General features: G+C 43.4%; 1 protein-coding gene across 1 annotated transcript; it reads left to right on the top strand.

The window, feature by feature from the left end:
* Positions 1-1,251: 1,251 nt before the first annotated feature.
* TIPRL (TOR signaling pathway regulator) lies at positions 1,252-20,416 on the top strand. Its single transcript, XM_081112491.1, has 8 exons — positions 1,252-1,501; positions 7,554-7,733; positions 8,385-8,484; positions 10,182-10,313; positions 15,206-15,301; positions 17,241-17,303; positions 18,247-18,441; positions 20,145-20,416. Exons 1-7 carry the CDS (start codon positions 1,296-1,298, stop codon positions 18,388-18,390), a joined length of 921 nt encoding a protein of 306 aa, XP_080968617.1. The 5' UTR covers positions 1,252-1,295; the 3' UTR covers positions 18,391-18,441; positions 20,145-20,416.
* Positions 20,417-21,184: the final 768 nt, after the last annotated feature.

Here is a 21,184-nt window from a genome sequence, read left to right as displayed (position 1 = left end):
TGCTTTTATCTCCAAATCATGCCACAAGTTGAGAGTAGGCAATGTTTCCTTTTTAAAAATAAATTTGGATGCAATCAACTCTGCTCTTCTCTCAGCTCTTCAAATCCTATGGGTCTTCTTGACCCTGTCTCCCTATGCTATTACACTGCTAAAATATTTATTTTCTCATCCCTAGCTTGCCCCTCATCCCTAGCTTGCCCCTCCCCCCTTTTAAATTCCCCACAGCATGAATTCTTATTCTGTCACCTCCCTCCCCTCCTCAGAACCTGGCCTCCATTATATATTTTATGTGCATATTTGGGGGATGAAGGGTTGTGGATAGGGCAACTCAAGGAGGTGTTGAAAGTAGCCCATTGTTTTCACAGTGCTCTTTGATTGTAAGGAACAGAGACTCCGCCAAGGTTTTTCTTTTCTTTTTAAAAATGTATTTATTGGTGAGAGAGAGAGAGAGAAACATCAATTTGTTGTTCCACTCATTTATGCATTCATTGGTTGATTGTTGTATGAACCCGCAACCTTGGCAAATCAGGACAACGGCCTAACCAACTGAGCTACCCAACACCAACTGAGCAACCCGGCCACGGCACCCCCAGGGTTTTTTAAACGGGGGGGGGGGGGGGGAAGGGGGGGCAGGTGGAGGTGGAACTTGACCTAACCATAAGCATGAGAAAAAGGGAAGTGCATTCCCAGCTCAGGGTCTAGTTCTTCCCCTCTCCTCTGTGACGGAGCCTTTGCTGGATGCTCTGACACGTGCCCTGCCTGCACAGCGACTCTGCGGCTGCGGTGCTGCCTTCCTCTCTAACCGCGGTGCTGCCCAAGTCCTGCTCTTGGTCCTCAGCTCTGTGGCTGGATCTTCAAGTCTGGATGGCACCTTCCCTCTTCCTGTTTACCTTCCCCGTCGGAGCAGGAGTGTCTGCCTGCCTACTGTTCTCCCGAGGGGTCCGCCTGTCTCTCCGGCTTCCCCCCGCCAACCATCTCTGGATCCTCCCAACCCCTGCCTTGGCCCAGAGTCTGCCCTTCCCACCGCTGACCAAGCCCAAGATTCCCCGTTCAGAAACGCCCCTCGATGACGTCACCCAAGGAGTTCCGGGGGCGGCACGACGCTGACCACGCCCCTCGCTGCCGAAGCCCAGTCCCTCATCTGTTTCTTCTCCGCCCCTTTTCCGGTGCGTCGTGACGTAACGTGGGTCACGCAACGTTGGCGCCTGGTCCCGGAAGCAAAAAGCGCAGGGCGGAGAAGAGGGCGGAAAGAAGGGCGGGCGTCGGGTCGGCGGCGGGGCGGGGCCGGGCGGGGCATGGTAACGGCTCGGAAGCCGAGGGGGCCGGGCCGCAGAGGCGGGGAAACCGGTGTCCGCTGCCATCGCTCCTGCCCGCTCCGCGCCGCCCCCGCCGCGGCCATGATGATCCACGGCTTCCAGAGCAGCCACCGGGACTTCTCCTTCGGGCCCTGGACGCTGACGGCGACCAAGACCCACATCATGAAGTCGGCGGATGTGGAGAAGTGAGGCTCCGGGCCCGGAGCGGAGCGCGGGGCGCGGGGCTGGGGCTGGGCTGGGCTGGGCGAGAGCAGGGCGGCCCCGCGCAGCCCCCACCCTCCCCTGGGGCGGAGGCCAGGCCGAGGCCGCCCCCTGACTGACAGCCCCGGTCCATCACCGCATCGCCCTCCCGACCCTCGGTTGGGTTCGTCTGCGCGAATCTGTCACTCGACCCGGTTTGGGTGGCGCAGGGCTGTTTCGGAGGATCCCTACCTGCCCCACATCCCTGCCCCGGTCACCTTTGCACCTCTCCTTCCTGGGGGGCTCAGCCCTGCTTTCTGGGCGTCACTAATGGGGACGATATGCTTGCTTCCTGGGGGGCTCAGCCCTGCTTTCTGGGCGTCACTAATGGGGGCGATATGCTTGCTTCCTGGGGGGCTCAGCCCTGCTTTCTGGGCGTCACTAATGGGGGCGATATGCTTGCTTCCTGGGGGGCTCAGCCCTGCTTTCTGGGCGTCACTAATGGGGGCGATATGCTTGCTTCCTGGGGGGCTCAGCCCTGCTTTCTGGGCGTCACTAATGGGGGCGATATGCTTGCTTCCTGGGGGGCTCAGCCCTGCTTTCTGGGCGTCACTAATGGGGGCGATATGCTTGCTTCCTGGGGGGCTCAGCCCTGCTTTCTGGGCGTCACTAATGGGGGCGATATGCTTGCTTCCTGGGGGGCTCAGCCCTGCTTTCTGGGCGTCACTAATGGGGGCGATATGCTTGCTTCCTGGGGGGCTCAGCCCTGCTTTCTGGGCGTCACTAATGGGGGCGATATGCTTGCTTGGTTTTCAGCACGTCAGGTGCGCCGGGCGCTGGAGAGACGGATGGTGAGACATCCGTGAGGGAGGCAGGGTCTTGGGAGAATCGCGGGCTCAGAGACGCGGGGTGCAGTGAGCTCCGTTAGGCGGAGAGGCCGCGGGCAGCCGGATGCCCGACCCGCATCTCCATGAAGCTGGTGGGATGGGGCGGGCGGGGCCCCTGGAAGGCGGGGAGGGTGCGTAGGTCCGGGAGAGGGAGGGGGAGAGCCCTGACTTGTTGGAGGAACCGCTTCTGTGTGGTGGGCCCTTGGGGGTCCCCAGGGGCAGGAGTGAGAAGGGGAGCCGGCCCTGCGGTGGAGACATCGCCCAGAGAGCTTTTGAGCCACAGGCTGAAGCGTTCTGAATTTTATGTGACCACCACAGGGAGCACTTTTGTACAGAGGAGCGGCATGATCAGCTGTAGACCCTGAAACAGGGATTTTTTCAACCAGGGTGCCGCAGGAATTTTTAAAACATGCAATACCTGACTATTTAGTCGGGGCATGCCCTTAGATTGTCAAATAAAAAAAAAATGACAACCACCAACACAATCATAGCCCGCGGTGTGACTGAATCTTTTCTCTCTAAAAATCAATTAAAATTAAAAAAAGGCTTGTCCGTGGGTTTTGGTTTGGGAATCGTCACCTTATAATTAAAACCTGGAGCCTTGGGAGTGAGTGAAAATCATCTAAAAGTCTTCTAGGACAGAAGGAAAAGGTCATGATATGGAACCCTGGGGAGCACTGGCCTTTTAAGATTTAGGCAGGGAAGTGGCTGGGCGGAAAGGCAAAAATACATATTTTTTGTCAGATTGGTGAAACATATATTTTGGTGTGCCGGAAAATTTTAGTAATTAGTGTACATGTGCCATGAGATGAAAAAGGTTGAAAATCGCTGCTCTGAAAGATTTCTCTGGAGGTGACAAGGAGGATGGATTGGAGACTTTCTAGAAGATTAAGTCTCTGGGTTTGGTGACCATTGGATAGGGGAGGAAGGCAGAAGGAGGACTACCCTGAGACGAGATTTCTGGCTGGGGCTGGAAATCATTGCCAGGAACAAGGGGAGGGAGCGGAGCAGGGACAGGTGTCAGATAGAGGGCGAGCTCACTTAGTTGGAATGTAAGCTGTGTGTGGGTCATAAAGTGGAGATAGATGTAGTAGGCATTTGGATATAGTATTGATCCTGGAGCTTAACAAAGACTTGTCCATGGTCCTGGCCTGTGTGGCTCAGTTGTTTGGGCATGGTCCCGTGCACCAAAAAAAAATTGCCAGTTTGATTCCAGTCAGGGCAGATGCTGAGTTGCGGGCTTGATCTCCGGTAGGGGGACTGCCAGTGGGTACTTTGCTCCCACACTGATGTTTCTCTCTCCCTTCTCCCTTCCTCTGTCTCTAAAAATCAATTAAAAAAAAGGCTTGTCCGTGTTTTGTTTTGTTTTTAATGTTTTTTATTGATTTCAGAGAGGAAGGGAGAGAAAGCGAGAGATAGAAACACCAATGATGAGAGAGAATCATTGATTGGCTGCCTCCTGCACAGACCTCGCTGGGAATCGAGCCGGCAACTCAGGAATGTGCTCTTGACCAGAATCAAACCTGGGACCCTTCAGTCCACAGGCCAACACTCTCTCCACTAAGCCAAACTGGCTAGGGCTTGTCCGTGGGTTTTGGTTTGGGAATCGTCACCTTATAATTGAAACCTGGAGCCTTGGGAGTGAGTGAAAATCATCTAAAAGTCTTCTAGGACAGAAGGAAAGGTCATGAGATGGAACCCTGGGGAGCACTGGCCTTTTAAAATTGAGGCAGAGGGAAGTTACCAGGGAAGAGAGGGGAGTCATAAAAGAATGTTTAGCTGCCTAGTTATAAATAACTACATTAAATAAAATAATATTCTTGCAGATTCACTAAGAAAAGTAAGGAAAATGCAGAAAACAAAGGGAAAAATAATTCCCTTCATCCCACCGTAGATTGATTTACTGTCTGGGTTTTCCTCAGGTAGGGGCCTGGCACTTTCTCTGTTACATATTGCACCATAGAGGTAAACTTGTGCATCTATAAAGCAGTCGCCTCCAGTTGTGTTTACTGTGTAATGTACTTACAGACTCTCTAAGAGGGGCTGGTTGCATGGTGAGTTTTAAAGGCACTCAAATCCTAGGTCTTTAATCTCTGTATTTGTTATTTCTAAATAGATCTGCCAGAGTATACTTAGTCCTTCCTTATGACAAAAGAAAGGCTAGACCTTCACCCATTCTAAATTTTCTGTGATGCATCACCCCGGGTGTTAAAACCTCTAAGATGCTAAATAAATGGATTAGGGGAAGTATTGGATTAAGGACGATTTCTTTAATGATTTAAGACATCTAAATCCCATAGAGGCTTCCTGTCTTCCCTGCCTTATTAATGGTAATACCTATTTGTTAAGAGTGAAGATTGGCATTAAGCCCAGCCTGTGTGGCTCAGTGGTTGAGTGTCGACCTATGACCCAGAGGTCATATTTGGATTCCTGGTCGGGACACATGCCTGGGTTTCAGGCTCAATCCCGTGGTAGGGTCCATGCAGGAGGCAGCGATCAATGATTCTCTCTCATCACTGATGTTTCTCTCTCCCTCCCTCTCTGAAATCAATACAAATAAATTTAAAAAAAAAAAGAAAGAAATGGTATTAAGATACTATGTTTGGCCAGTGTTTAAGATAGTCTGAATTTAGAACATTTGAGGCTGTGCAAGTTAGTGACAGTGATTCTTTTACATGTAACAGGAATATTTCATAGGACTACTAGGGGTGTACACACTCCATCGAACTTGAGCATAGTATCTTACAAGAATGTTAAATGTGATGATCTCTGATAATTAAGAAAAGGTTAAATAATATTTTCTGTTTAAGAACACAGAAAAGTCTATATTACATTTTGAAAATTTTCCACAAAATAAATTTGGTACATAGGGTAACTGGAAAATTCACTTCCATAGAACCTCTGCTTTTAGGTAACAAGGAATAGAGACCCAAGTTGCCTTAAGTGGTGGGAATTTAATAGTATGTGAGGAGAAAATTAAACACAGGAATTATCTCAGAAAATGAGCAGCAGTTCTTGTGGCCCCAACAGTAACTATATACAAGTCTCTACTCTTATTACTGTTACTAGAAGCCCAGTGCACAAGATTTATGCACTGGGAGGTTGGGGGGGTAGGAAGGGTGGGGGAGTTGGGGGGGTAGGAAGGGTGGAAGGGTTGGGGGGGTGGGTCCCTCAGCCCCGCCTGCGCCCTCTCACAGTTCGGGACCCCCGGGGGGGATCGGGCCTAAGCTGGCAGTCAGACATCCCTCTCAAAGTCCCGGGCTCTTGCAGTCTGGGACCCCTTGCTCCTTACCGCCCACCTGCAGCGGAGGTGGGAGAGGTTCCCGGCACCACCACTGTGCTCACCAGCCATGAGCCTGGCTCGCTGCTCCTCAGCACTGCTTCCTGCATTGAGCATCTACCCCCGGTGGTCATAGTGACAGATTGTTCTGCCATTCGATCGATTTACATATTAGGCTTTTATTATATAGGATTTCTCCATCTCTGCTTTCTGCTCGCTGCTTCCCTTGCTGTCTTTTAACATTTTCACCCTCTCCACCTCATGCTATTCTTTCCTGCCACCTCTCTTGGTCTGTGCTTCCTTTGGCTGTCATTCAGCCTTATGAAAAGAGAGGTCAGAGTATACTTATTTGGCCATGATTCAATTCAGCAAGAGTTCTCAGGCTAAAATTGAAGGGTTCCTGCCAGCCCATAGATAATTGCCTTTGGTTGAGAAGCTGAACTTACATCCCTAAATTGAAAGCCCTGGTTTTGACTGAGGTGATGATGGGTCATGGGCATAGTGATTTATATATATAGCTGCTTTTTTCAGAAGTGAGTAGCTTCCACTTAAAAACCTTTATAAACTCAACTTTCTTAAGGGTTAAGGGGACTGGTGCACCACCAGGGCCCCAGTTAAGGGGGCAGCCTCTACTCAGCCTCAGCCTGTCAGTGCTGTGTGGATTGCCAGGCCCAGTACTGCCAGTGTTCCTTTTTTTTTTTTTTTCAAAAAAGAGAAACCAGAAGTCCAGATTCCTAAAAAGACTCTCAATTTTTGTTGACAACTATCTCTCAGTCATTGTTGTTGTTTTGTTTTGTTTTTTAAATATGGAACGCTTCATGAATTTCCATATCATCCTTGTGCAGGGGCCATGCTAATCTTCTCTGTATTGTTCCAATTTTAGTATATGTGCTGCTGAAGCAAGCACGTCATTGTTGGCAACTATTTCAAATATTGTTCAGGCAAATCAGAACACAGCTGTGGATTAATAATTTGTGATCCTGGCTTCATAGTGTGTCAAATATAACTTTTTTTTCTAATGAGGTTGGCCAAATGAGGGGCAAGTATTTATTTATTTATATATACTTTTATTGATTTCAGAGAGGAAGGGAGAGAGAAAGAGAGAGAGATAGAAATATCAATGATGAGAGAGAATCATTGATTGGCTGCCTCCTGCATGCCCCACACTGGGGATAGGGATTGAGCCTGCAACCCAGGCATGTGCCCTGACTAGGAATTGAACTGTGACCTCCTGGTTCACAGGTTGACTCTCCTACTGAGCCATGCTGGCTGGATGAGGCAGGACGAGGCTCAAGTATTTATAAGGCAGCTGGCATAATGGAGGAGGCCTGGTGTTACTACTTATAGCTCTGTAATCTGTCATTAGGTACCTAAACTCGGCGTTTCTCAGCTCACAAAGTAGTTTTGAGGCTCAAATTCTATCTCAGAAGCAATCTCTGATCATCCTACCTAAAACAGGCCCCCACCATTATCTTTACGTCGCTTACCACTAGCAGATAATATATTATGTATTTACTTCTCTGTTTATTACCTGTTTTTTAGCCCACTGCCAAGTCCACAGCCCTGGCCGGTCGCTTAGTTGGTTGGAGCATTGTGTGCACCACAAAGGTTTCGGGTTCTCTCCCCAGATGGGCACATACGGGAAGCAACTGATGGATGTTTCTCTCTCTCTACCCCTCCTTCCTGTCTCTCGAAAATATACATAAAATCTCCCCTCAGGTGAAGGTTAAAAAAAAAGATATACATAGAGAGAATAGATAATGGAAGCATTTACAGACTCTACAAAATATATCATGTTAATTAACTCACTCAGTAATGTAGGTATGAGAAGGAAACCAAAGTGTCAACAGTGATATAAAATAATCCTGCCTGACTTCTGGTTGTGCATAGGTTAGCTGATGAATTGCATATGCCATCCCTCCCCGAGATGATGTTTGGAGACAACGTTTTAAGAATCCAGCATGGTTCTGGCTTTGGGATTGAGTTCAATGCTACAGATGCTTTGAGATGTGTGAATAACTACCAAGGAATGCTTAAAGTGGCCTGTGCGGAGGAGTGGCAGGAGAGCAGGTGAGAGTCCGGGCAGTTGTGGGTGAAACCGAGAAGAGAGTTGAAAGAAACGATATTAGAATGGGGGGCTAGTATTATTATTAAACTTGGTAGTTGGATTATTCTAAAATTAATCTTTCTCATCTATAACATGGAGATTAGTTACGCCACCTCTTAAATGCTTCTTGAGTTAATTGCGTAACATTTGAGCTGAGCTCTGTGGAGTTTCTTTTTTGAGCGTTTCGTGTTCTTTAGCGAAGAGTACACTGTGTGCTTGAATGTTCCTGTTTTTCAAGAAAAATGCTGTGATTTGCATTGAAAATTTGAGGACCTTTGAAATTAAGAAAAATTTATTTTCTTTGGTAGTCAAAGCAGCAATTATTTACTTTGTGCCTGTTATGTACTAGGTACCTTGGAGAGTATAAAGGAGGATGGGCTTTAAAAAAGGTCCTCAGGCAGTGTAGCGACTAATTGGGAAGACTACTCAGCACATGTCAGGTTAAACAGCAAGAAGTGTGAGGAAGAAAGAAGGCCTTGTGTTAGTGAATTCTGACAAGCGTGTGTATAAGTAGGAGGTTTTACATCATGTGTGGAATGTAATTTGGTGTGATAATGAATGCAGATGATCTGCATGCGTCACTAAATCTGATCCTTCTTATTTTGGTATTTGAGGAACGAGGGTGAGCACTCCAAGGAAGTTATTAAACCATACGATTGGACCTTTACAACAGATTATAAGGGAACATTACTTGGAGAATCCCTCAAGTTAAAGGTAACTGTTATTTTTTGCTTTTATGAGTCATCAGTTGTCTTGGACAGTCTTGGCATTAGAACTTTCTAGTAATGGCTTATTTTTTCTACTACTTTCACATGTTTATTTCTGTCGTGGGGGCTTCAGAAACTAATATGAGGGATTTTGCTTATTGATCATCAGCAGGAAATAAAGTGGAGGGATTTTAATTACATGTGGTTGGGAGCAGTGAACCACTGCCTTAATGTTGTCACTATCGAGAGGTGTTCAGGCCTGTGCTTTAGACCAGTGGTCGCCAACCTTTCAGACCTCACGGACCACCAGTGGTCCATGGACCACCGGTTGGAACCGCTGCTTTAGGCAGACCTGGTAGCAACAGCTCCCAGTTGTACAGTTGAATAGAGATGTGGGCAAATAGGACTTCTGTCCTGCCTGTACTGTGTGGGAACTGGTATGGTCTTAGGGGAGTTACTCAATCTATTTATCTGAGGCTTAGTCTCATCCGTAAATTGGGTAGACATATGTCTGCCTCACAGCAGAGTTTTGATGCGAGGTCAGGGATGGGAACGCTCCCAGTAGATTCTGAAGCGCTATGTGAATGTTAAAGTGCATCATGTAAGCCCTGCTTAGGGTGGATTACTCCATGATAAATACACCAAGAAGGTGGAATAGGTAGGTCTCCTATTGGGAGCTTTATTTACTTATTATTTATTTGCTTTGTTTGCCTATTATTTATTTTGAAATCTTACAGTGTGACTGAAATGAGGGAAATTTGGCTTAGGTTGCTGTTTGTAAGTATCACATTTTGTCATAGAGAACAAAATGTATTTCACTGTAACTGTTTTCATTAAAAGTAGTTATTGGAGACCCCATATCATATGTGGGTATTTAGGCAGAAATGTAAGGAGTTAGTGTTGTTTGGGGGCTCCTTGTCTCTGCGGAGATTGTTAGAATCTTGGGAAGCTGGAAGTTTGTGGCAGCAACTTAATTCTTGTCTTCACTTGCTGCCACTTCTGTATTCCAAGTGTTAACTATTTTGTGCTGCTTCCAAGACAAAAACACAGTTTTTGAGAAACCATGCATTCATTCATTCATTCATTCATTCTTTTTTTTTTTTTTTTAATATATTTTATTGATTTTTTACAGAGAGGAAGGGAGAGAGATAGAGAGTTAGAAACATCGATGAGAGAGAAACATCGATCAGCTGCCTCCTGCAGCACATCTCCTACTGGGGATATGCCCGCAACCCAGGTACATGCCCTTGACCGGAATCGAACCTGGGACCTTTCAGTCCACAGGCCGACGCTCTATCCACTGAGCCAAACCGGTTTCGGCCATTCATTCATTCTTGAGCTCTTACTATGTGCTGGGCAGTAACCGTAGGAGCCCTGGCTACACAGAGAACAGACAAAAATCCCTCCTTTGCAGTCTCATGGGGAGCAAGGTTCGTCAGACCCTTACAATGCTTCATAAGTTCACGTCTTTTCTCCTCTCTCCTGACTGAAGAGCTCTGTAAATTAGGGGCCCTCTGGCACATGGTTGCCAGGAGTGAGGAAATTTCGGGAACTTCTTTTAACCCGATGCAGTAATGATGGTGATGACTGTGGGCTGACTTAGGAAAAGCCTCCTGGAGGCTGTGGAGTAGCATTAGTGACTTTCCTATGTCTCCAGCTCCTCGGAAAGACTTTTATGTGCTCCTTCTGACATTTTTCTTTCAGGTTGTGCCTACAACAGATCATATAGATACAGAGAAATTGAAAGCCAGAGAGCAGATTAAGTTTTTTGAAGAAGTTCTCCTGTTTGAGGATGAACTTCATGATCATGGAGTTTCAAGCCTAAGTGTGAAAATTGTGAGTATTGTGATTTTTGTTTAAAATTTCTTTCTTCTGTTTCTACCATTGGTCAGAAATATAAGACTCACTTTGAATTATACCGTCTTAATATGATATCATGTACAGTTTCATTTGAGTCTAGAGTATGTCTTACTAATTAATGTCCGTTATAAAATTCACAAAATCTTAATATATTTTTAAGGCTTTAGCAAAGCATTTTTTAAAGACCTGCCTGGTCACTTTGTACTTTGTTTGCTTATTATGTAATCTGAATGAAAACTATGACTTAATTTTCACATTTTGAACTAAAAACAATGTGGAGAGACTGAGCAGACAGCAAGGTGGATACTATGTAAGGAAATGACCATGTGTCAGGACTCAGTGCCCCATAAACTACACTCAGCTTCCAGCATCCAAGTGAAAACAGGAATGACAACTATCAGTTCCTTGGAGGACGGACTGCTTCCATTACCAATGCCGCTGGTGAAACATGCGTAAAAAGAAAACAAGCAGACCGCCACAGTTACTCATATTTGTTTATATTAGGTTGTAATTGGGTTTCTTAACATTTTCGAGAAAAATCACAACTTTTTATTAAATGCCTTATTCTTTAACACCTAGCTAAAATGTCACCTCCTCTATGAGGCCCTCCACAGCAGAGTTAAATATCCCTTGTCCATACTCCAAAAATACATTATTTTTAACCGCTCCATTATAGCACTTATCATAAGGTCTGTCAAAGATGGGCCCTAGCATCAAACATTGTTCTCAAAGCACAATCATGGTGAGTATGGTGATTTAAACAATAATCTCTCCATATAAAAGCCTACACGGCCATTAGACCGGATGACCAGCTGGTAGCTATGATGTGCACTGACCACCAGGGCACAGATGCTCAATGCAGGAGCTGCCCCCTGGTGGTCAGTGCGCCCCCACAGCCAACCTCCCATGGCCAACCTCCCGCGGGGTCCCCCCCCCCCAAGTCTGATTGCCAACCAGGCCGAGGAACCCCACCCGTGCATGAATTCATGCACTGGGTTTCTAGTTAAGAATGAAAACAATAAATCAAAAACAGCAGTACTTTGTTTTAAAGTCAAGATTTCTGTAGAATCCTAGGATTTTGGAATTGTAATGAATTTTTACAGAATCATTTAGTTTAGCCTCTGTATTTTATAAATGACTTCCCAAAAGACTAGTTTATCTAAGTTGGGGTAACTAATTTTGAACCAATATCTCTATTATTCTAGCATTACATCACTGTTTTCTGAGCATCCCACTCCCTATTCACCCATAATTCTCCCCCAATTTATCTTTGTCATTTAGATTTCTTCATGCTGACTCATTCAGTCATGTACCTTTCCATTTGTCTACCCACTCACAGAGCTGGCGGTGTTGAATGTTCATTATGATGTGCATATCTGGTTGGGCACTTGTATCCAAGTGGGTGGCTATGTCTGTGATGTATGCAAGTGGGTAGGCATGTGGGGAGCACACATGTTTGTGTGGGTGAAAGTGTTGGAGAGGGTGTGGGCATAAATGGACATGTGTGTACCAGAGCAAATAGTAAGTCTCAAACCGAAGAATAATCATCACCTGAGACGTTTTTCTTCTCACTTAGTGCACTTGGAGGTATGAGTGTGGACCAATGACGTTCCCTTGTATGGAAGCAGAGACTAGCTGAGAAGTAGAGATGTCTGGAGGATGCAGGGATGTGGTGCCAGAGAGTCGGGAGTAGGACACGTCTCATGGAGGAGGGCGCCGACGACTCCGCAGTGCTGGTGCGGGGGCCCTTGTTAGAAATGTCGTCCTGGGGACTTTACAGAGAGAGCCTGAGGTCGTTCCTCACGCCCCGCTTTTAATATAGGGGTTATTAAAACCTGGGTGGTTCAGTGACTTGCTCTAAGTTACTGCTCTGCCATCTCATCAGACCCATCACTCCATTTTTTTTTTCTTTAACCAAATACTGTAAGTACCTTCTCCCATTTACTACCCTGAAATGAAATTCATAGGTAAGGTACTACTTTTCAGTAAATTAACATAATGTCCTAATTATAATTTAAAAGAAATTGACTTGGAATAAAATGAGATGTATTTCACTAGGTAAGTGTATAATATGACCACTAAATGACATAGTGAAGTTGCTAGGTGCTTGTGTATGCATATTGAGTCACTGTGGGTGTGACAGTTACAGATGCAGGCTGACAGTCAGTGACTCAGAGAACACAGGCTGGCATTCCATTGATGCATTTTTCAAAGTGAAATAATAAAATTCCAAACAAAACGAAGTATAATCTCTCCTTAGTTTACAAGGCCATTGCCTTTATGGAAATTGAGTGAGTTTTTTATTTATATGTAAAATGGAATTAGGTTCTAAGTTTAGCTAGATGCCAGGTGAGAGATGTGGAAGTCTGTGGGATGCAGGGTTGGACTTTGTTGTATAGAGTCGTGCTGTGCACTGCAGAACAGCGACCGTCTCTGGTCCTTAACTCCTGAAGGTTGGTGCTGGTTGCTCATCATTGTTGCTCACCACAGCTTTCCAGATGCCCTTAGGATGCCATTGTCTTAAAATATACGTGGATTGTGGTAGGATTGGGACTAGCACACAGGCCCCTAATTCCTGGTCTCCCCACTGTGCAGTGCAGAAATGGTACTTCAGCTTGCTTCCGTGTTGTGTCATGTTTACTAATTTTGAATTGGAAGAAATATTGTAAGTCATTCTTTCCCATACATTTTAACTAGCGCTCTGCTGGGTAATGATGTGTTTTCAGGTTGACTTGCTGTGACATATTGTCGTAGTCAGTGCTGCCTCCTGCTCTGCGTTACTGCGTCTTCCTTTGGGTCCCTTGCTGTTTAGCCCACCCAAGTGCATCTGACTCAGCCCTTTTCCCAGCAGCGAGCATCTGGCCTCTCTTGTTCAGCCCACAGCTAAGGGCCACCTGCTGTGTGCTGGCTCTTTTTCTAGGCAGTGGGGATCTGGTGCTGAACGAAGCCAGTATTCCCACCACCATGGAACCTATAGTCAAATAGAGGCTTTAAGCAAGTAAACACATAAGTGGATACAGTTATAGACCTGTTCATTTGTAATGAGTACTGTGAGAGGGAATAACAAGGGGAATCTGCGATGACATGCAGTGTAGGAAAGGCCCTTATGTAGAAGCCACTTTTGCATTGAGCTCTGAAGGACAGGAAGTGCTGGCCAGGAGAACACTCCAGGTCAGGGAACAGGGTGGGGAAAGGTCAAGGGCAGGAAAGAGCTTGACCTGTGGCTGGGGACTCTTAGGCAGTTAAGCCACTATCATCATGGGGTTATCTTGTTATTCTTTATTCTTGGTTAATGTTGCCCTGTGCTTATATGGAACTCCAGGCAGTTCCCTGAATGCAGCTTCCTGTGTCATGTACTTGGTACATGCCGCCTCCTCTACAGCCAGAACTCCCAGCCAGCTTTCCTTCCACTCAGGTATCGCTCTTGCTGACTTTTGTCAGTGGACTCAGGTACTTCCTCTGAGCACTTAAAAAAAATAAAATAAAATAAAATAAATATATATATTTAATATATATATAAAATGTATATATTAAAATATATAAATATATAAAAACATATATATTTTTTAATATATATATAATATTAAAAAATATATATATAATTGATTTCAGAGAGGAAGGGAGAGGGATAGAGAGAATTTTCCCCATTGAAACATCAATGATAAGAGAGAATCATGGATTGGCTGCCTCCTGCATACCCCCTACTGGTGATCAAGCTGCAACCCAGGGATGTGCCCTGACCAGGAATGGAACCTTGGCCTCCTGGTTCATAGGTTGATGCTCAACCACTGAGCCACCCTGGGTGGGCTCCTCTGAGTGCCTTTCAAACCTTGTGCATACCTCTGTACAGCAGCCACCACATTGGATATGTCTGTTTTCCTCTTTGGTAAACTCCTTGAATCACTGGGATTGTATCCTTGCATCTATATAAATCCAATACCTGCTGTAGTAAGAATTTGAACTTGGTAGGCAGTGAAAATCTATTTAGTAAATGGTCAAACATATTGTTTTTGAAGACCTGAGGACCTCACACCCCTCTCTCCTTGCCACCAGAATCTACCTTTTCACTCTCCACTAACTGTGGCTTCCCGGTTGTATTTGGGAAACAGACATTTATAGATGTGCCACAGATGGAAGATGTCAGGGATGTGAATGATGACCTGATGAACTTGGCTTGGCAGTAGGACACAGTACCTAATCGGCTGCACTGCGTTAGAGCATTCCAGTTCAGGTCTCGAGTCTTTATTTTACATAAAGTGAATAAAAGATGAGCAGCAACAAAGAACTAGGTTCTTCTTTCATTTTGGTATTACTGGTGTTACCATTTACTGTAAGTACTACCATTTTTTTAAAGTGAACATTACAATTTTCTCATTATTTAGGTATGTGTTGTCTGTTTTTTCCAATTTTTTTTTTTTAATCATCATCTGAGGATATTTTTCCCCATTGATTTTAGAGAGTAGAAGGGAGGGAAAGTGGGTGGGAGTGAGGGAGAAACATCGGGACCAGGGATGCAACCTGCAACCCAGGTATATGCCCTTGACCAGGAATTGAACCCGAGACACTTCTGTGCTCAGGCCGATGTCCTAACCGAGCAGCACTGGCCAGAGCTGTGCTGTCTTTTTAAGATAAATATTTTTTGACCTAGAAAAAAATATTTTTATTGTATGAAACTGAAACCAGGATGTTAAATAATATACACAAAGTTTTGAGCCTTAGTTGGTGCTACGACAAAGAACCTCTAGTTCAGAGATTCCTATATAATGCTAATTCAGCCCTCCTTCCATGCTTTAACAAATTCATTTTCTTTTAGCACAGTAACAATATTTAATTGTCATTAAAATATTAATGCACTTTTTTTCTTTCAGAGAGTAATGCCTTCCAGCTTTTTCCTGCTTTTGCGGTTTTTCTTGAGAATTGATGGAGTGCTTATCAGAATGAATGACACGAGACTTTACCACGAGGTATCTAATCTCATTTGACGAGTGTACTAATTGATATTGGGCCTGTTTGTGTTGTTTCTTGTCTGTGTGAGAATTTGAAATTGAACAGTGCTTTATAGTCTATGGCATGCTTCATAACCGTGGTTACTGAAACATTCCGTCTTTTCCAAAAGTTCTGGCAGCTGAAACTTCGTTCTACAAGACACTCCCTACTGGGGTCTGATGCTTCTTAAAAAATTGTTTGTACTTCATCTGCGTTTAAGAAAACTGTCCTTGAACTCTTACCTTTGTGTATAGTATGTATTGTTTACATCAACGGTCGCCAACCGGTGGTCCGAGGACCACTGGTGGTCTGTGAGGTCCGAAAGGTTGGCGACCGCTGGTTTACATAATGTCCTGATACTGGAAAGTTCTTCCAAAGTTTGAAAGCTTGTGCTCCATCTCAAGGAACTGTTAACAAAGTTTATTTTTTTAAAAGGAAGGGGGAGGCTTAAACTGAGTCATGAAAACTCTTCCAGTAGCTTTCCCATGGCCTGCCTTTGTGAATGAATTTTTAACTTCAGATTTGTGGGGTGATGAATTAGAGACGAGACTGCCAGTGTCAGTTAGGGCTGTCGGGTAATGGTTACCTCTCCTAACAACCCAGTGAAACCTGTGCTGTATGATCTCTGTCTCATAGCTGACGCAGCCGAGGTAAAGAACGACTGACTGACTTTAATATCAACCACATGGGACAGCTAGTGGTGGCAGAGCGGGGATCTGAGCCCCATGGGATGGGATTGCCTTGGTCGTTTCCCACATCCTGCACTTCGGGAAGGCTTTCCCCCGGAAATAATACGGGGGCTCTGATGGGCCGTTTTCTTTTTAAAAGCGGTAACAAGATACTAAGACTAGGCTGTATTTTTTTCCTTCAGAAAGGGTGAAATCAATCTAAATTTTAAAAATGCTTATGTTTTAACTCAACAATATTGAGTTTTTATGGAATTACCCTAAAAAAGATTCTAATATACAATAACCCACAAACATGAATCAGTATGTATATGGCAATGTTGTTTGTAATTCAAACAGGAGGGAAGGGGGACACTTACTGCCCATTGAATGGACATGGATTAAAGTTTTACTTTATATCCATATAGTAGAAAAATATGTAGTCGTTAAAATTAATGCGAGAGAGTTATATTTAACTGCTTTGGAAAGATGTGCAGAGATTTCTAAACGTTAAGGATAGTTATCTATAGGAGCTGTGATGCTGATGATTTATACTTTATATACTTTGTTATTGGATTGTTTACAATGAACACTAATCTGTCTTTTTTGATATGAAAGACTGAAACCTTACGGAGTTTAATCTTGTGGTTTTCTTTTATTGAAAAATGCCTCTAAAAACAAATTATGATAAATTGCTGCTTTAAAACCTAACTTTAAAAAACTTAAAAAATTTTTTGTTGATTAATTGGTTTTAGAGAGAGAGAGAGAGATCTTGATTTGTTGTTCACTTATTTATGCATTCATTGGTTGATTCTTGTCTGTGCCTTGACTGGAGATATTTTTTTCTGGAACATAAAAGTAGCTGCAGTTATGTAGGTAATGAGAATATTGTAGCTTAAGGAAAAGCTGTAGTTCTGAACTTGAGTGACAGGAAAATCTCTTGCATTTCTCACTTATATACATATTTACTTTCAAGGTAAAATCTTGCTTGTGTTTCTCTTACATGGTAATTACTAAATCTGCTTATATTTTTGTATCTGATGTTACTATGATTTATAGGGATTGGAATGAACAATTCAGAATTCTTGGTAAGAGCTAAATAGCTGTTCTCTCACTGGAGAATAAGGTAGTCTCATTGGAGTTCATGCCACCATCACAACCTGTACTAAAATGTAAGCAGCTTTGCTTGATAGAAAGGATTATAAAATAAATATAAGTAAACTTGTTGCAACTTTTTTTTTTTTAAACCTAGGCCGACAAGACCTACATGTTACGAGAATATACATCACGAGAGAGCAGAATTGCTAATTTAATGGTACGGCATTTTAATATCAGTTTTCAGATGTAGACTTTTTTTCTTTTTAGATACATATTCCTCACCCCACCCCACCCACCCAACCACCCAAATCTGCATCCTTAAACCTATTCATTAACCCAAAGGGCTCGATAGGGTGGATCCTACTCGACAGAACTGTGAGCTTACCTCAAATACAAGAACAGTTAGAGGTGCTGGGTACTATAGCCATCATCTCATCTGATTTCCACATTTAATCTGGAAAAGCTGAGAGCCAGAGGTGGGAATTACCTGGAGTCACACCTCTCGCTGGTTGGCACCACCTGGATGTTCTTTCCACTTGCCACCCTGTGATGTCTTCCTACCCAGGCTCTTTTCCCCTCAAGTGTGGTAATTTCACACCATGACTTGTTCTTTTTGGCATAATTTCTCTCTATTTTTGCTCCCCTGGAACTTGTAAAGGGCTTCCTTGGGATTTACAATTCTGCAATAAGTTGCTGAAAACGTGATACCTTCCTGCAGACTTGACATTGTTTTTTCACCCTTTGTGCGTACCTCTGTCTGGGCCCAGAGTGTACACGGTTAGAGAAGTTACTGTGCACTCTGCACTCTAAGTGAAGGCTAGTGCTTTCCCAGTACAGTAGCCACAGAGAAAGGGGACTGGACTAAGTGGTACTAAATTCAAAGAGAAATAAAAAAGATTCAGTAGAAAGAAAAGAGGTATTGAATTCTTAGGACATTTATGGCAGCGTTGTAAATACCATATCCCTGTGATCTTTGTGTCATTAAGTAACAGAGCCGAAGAGTCAGGAACAAAGGTACCTGTTATTACCAGGTACTGGGTGGTGCTCCTTACCTACAGTTACGTACTTCACCTTAAAACCGGCATGCTTATGGCCAGCATTTCTAAAAAGTGTCAGTGCAATAACCGAATCGTTGCTGATATAATTTACGTGTTTCCCAGCATGTCCCACCTTCCCTCTTCACGGAACCTAATGAAATGTCACAGCATTTACCGATCAAGGAAACAGTCTGTGAGAAGCTATTATTTCCAGAAAAAATTGATCAGAACCCCACAGACTCACAAGCAAATGCGCCTGTGGAATAGAATGTGACACACCAGCTACTCAGCGTGGAATCCGATGGAGACTTTGACGATGTGGGTGAAGTTTTTTTATTATGAGAAGTAATTGCCTTGTCTATGTGCAGATTTCCTGTAGACTTTAAAGGAAAGAAAAAGATTGCTGCAGGGAGATTCCACCCAACTACTGTTTGTACTGTCCTCAAGTTTATAGTCCAGATTTGTTTCCGGGAGTTCACTTGCATTTCTAACTTGTCACAGGGAGATGTCATCAGTAGTGAGGTGTCTGTGTCATGAGCAGTGGGCATACTCTGTATCCATTAGGAAACACTGTCTTCCCCTGGGAAGCAGTCGCTCTAAATCCCTAGGTCGCATGCGACTCAGGGCTGCTGTGTGCATGTCCACCTTGCACCTTGGGCTTTGTGGTGTTTTTCCCACTGCTGCACAGTCCTGACTTGCCTCCCAGGAAATTGACCTCATACTTTAATGATCTTCACCCCAATATTAAAGAAATATACATTTCCTCTCTAAATTTAAATTGACTCTTGAAGTTTAAAGAAAATTTCAGACATAGAACCAAATAACCTAGTCTTTTGGAGAACGTAAGCTATGGAGCCCATGGAAACTCACGAGCCTGGTTTGGCATTAATAGCAGAATGCAGAGCTGTCTTTCCATCTTCGGGTGCTATTTCCTATGTGCTTCTGCTAGTACTGACATTTTCACTTCCATCTTCCACGCAGCCTCAGAGTGAGTAAATCCATTGAATATTGAAGTTGGTATTAGTCCTAAAAGTTTAAAGAATCCATATGGATTGTGGTTCGCACATATCACATCAACCCCTAACAACCAGATTAATTTTCTGCTTAAAATATTTGAGAGGTAGCTATGGAGGAGGCTAATTTTTAAATATCAAAGCCAGTTTTCCGATTTTAAGATTCATATTGTTAACATTACAGGGAATCCAGTAAAGTGTAATTAGTACAAGAGCTGGGTAGTCCAGAAAGTACTCAAAAGTACATTTAAAGTCCATTTGGTTATTTTGATGATGACCTTTTAAATATTGTATTCCTGCCTTTCTAAATGATCTTCCTAAAGTGGAAAGTGGTTATAAAGCACCAAGTAAGGAATTACTTAAAATGGATTTTTAAAATGACTTTTTTTACAGGTCAGGGGAAAAAATATCATCCCCCTTTTTCCTGGTTTGAAATAACTATTGTACATATTTCTACCTGATGGATAAATCATTAAATAAGAATATTTAAATAAAAGTGTTAGCAAAGCTCTTCAGGTATTATTAGCCTGATGATAAGTTTTAGTGAACAGTACAATTGGATATTCATTCCTTGTTCGAACTCTGGTGCACTCTTGTGTGTATTGTTGTTTTGCTAATTGTATTACCCAATTTTGGTCTCAAATGGTTTTGGTATTTGCCGTCTGTTGCATCACCTGTGACATATAGGAAATCAAGATTTTGTTAACTTTACAAAAACACATGGCATGCTCACTGTGCATTAAATATGCCTGAATTTAATGTTTTCTCTTAGGCCAGGAAAGTAATCATACTGTACTCAGCTTTCTGTGTTATTTTATTTGCCATGCAGATTTGAACAGAATAGCCTCTTTTTTCTTGCAAATTGTAAGAAATGAAAAACCTATAAGAATATTCACTAGTTGAAATTTCTGGGCAGTATCCTATATATCTTTTAAAACTTGATTCAGATGTCTTGCTCCTTGAGTCAGTCTTAGATTGCTTATTTTGCTTCATTGTTAAACATTGCAGGGAATTAAAAGAACTGACCTTGTTTTAGAGAAGATGAGTGGTGCATAGGAAAATGTACTTCTGAAAATTCATGAGTTTATTCCTGCGGAGAATACCAAGAAAACCTGTATTTGCCCATTGCCGAATAAGACATATGCCATTCTGTATTCATTTGTCCCAAGTGTCTTTTTGTAAGAGGAGAATAAACAATAAGGAATTATTGATCTGTTTTGCTATTTCATTGACTTAAGTTTTTCTTAAAGCTTAATTAAAGAATGGTTTGGTATACCTTTCTTGTTTGTGCTTTTTGTTATGAATTTGGTCAACATCATGGCCAGAATCTCCAGACAGATTATAAAGGAAAATCTGATATAATCCCAGTTTAGCTTTTGGGTTCTTTCTCTCTCCCTCTGTACCCCAGTACTCTCTGGATGTTGCAACTAGCCAGTGTTTACTGTGTGTTGGGTTAATGTTTTCTCTTCTTGAAAATGTGAATACCTGTTGTATGCATCTTTCTATGTAGTTTTTTTAAAATTTTTATTGTTGAAAGTATTGCACAGGTCCTCCTTCCATGTAGTTTTGAGTGTCCCATATGGTGCTGGAAGGGATTGCAGTAAGAGATAGAGTTTATGTCTTCATGGGGTTAAAGTCTAATGGAAGAGACAAAGTAAAAATAATTACAGATTTTAATAAGTGCAGTGATGGAAATAACACTGATTTAAGAGAATAAATGACTGTTAGTAGAGGTTCTAAGAGAATGTAGAAAGCCTCAAGAGAATGTCACTTCGAATTTAACAAGGAGAAAAGTCTGTGGAAGCTACAGAATGCCAGTGTTCTTTGGGTGTATCAGAGAGAGCTGGGTTTGCACGGCAGAGTAAACTGAATCCCAAAGAGTGACGAGCCCTCTGATGAGATGGGACATACAAATTGCTTTGTCTCAAGAAGAACGTGAGACAGGTGGCCACTTTACAAGCAGGTAAGGAAAAAAAAGCTAAAATGTTAACAGGTTTTTTAAAGGCTGCGTACGGGCTAGCCATCAGTTGGGAAGAGCTGGGAGTCTC

This window comes from Myotis nattereri, assembly GCF_964212035.1.
Source record: "Myotis nattereri genome assembly, chromosome: 18".
Classification (NCBI taxonomy): domain Eukaryota; kingdom Metazoa; phylum Chordata; class Mammalia; order Chiroptera; family Vespertilionidae; genus Myotis; species Myotis nattereri.
This window is presented reverse-complemented; position numbering and strand designations above follow the sequence as displayed.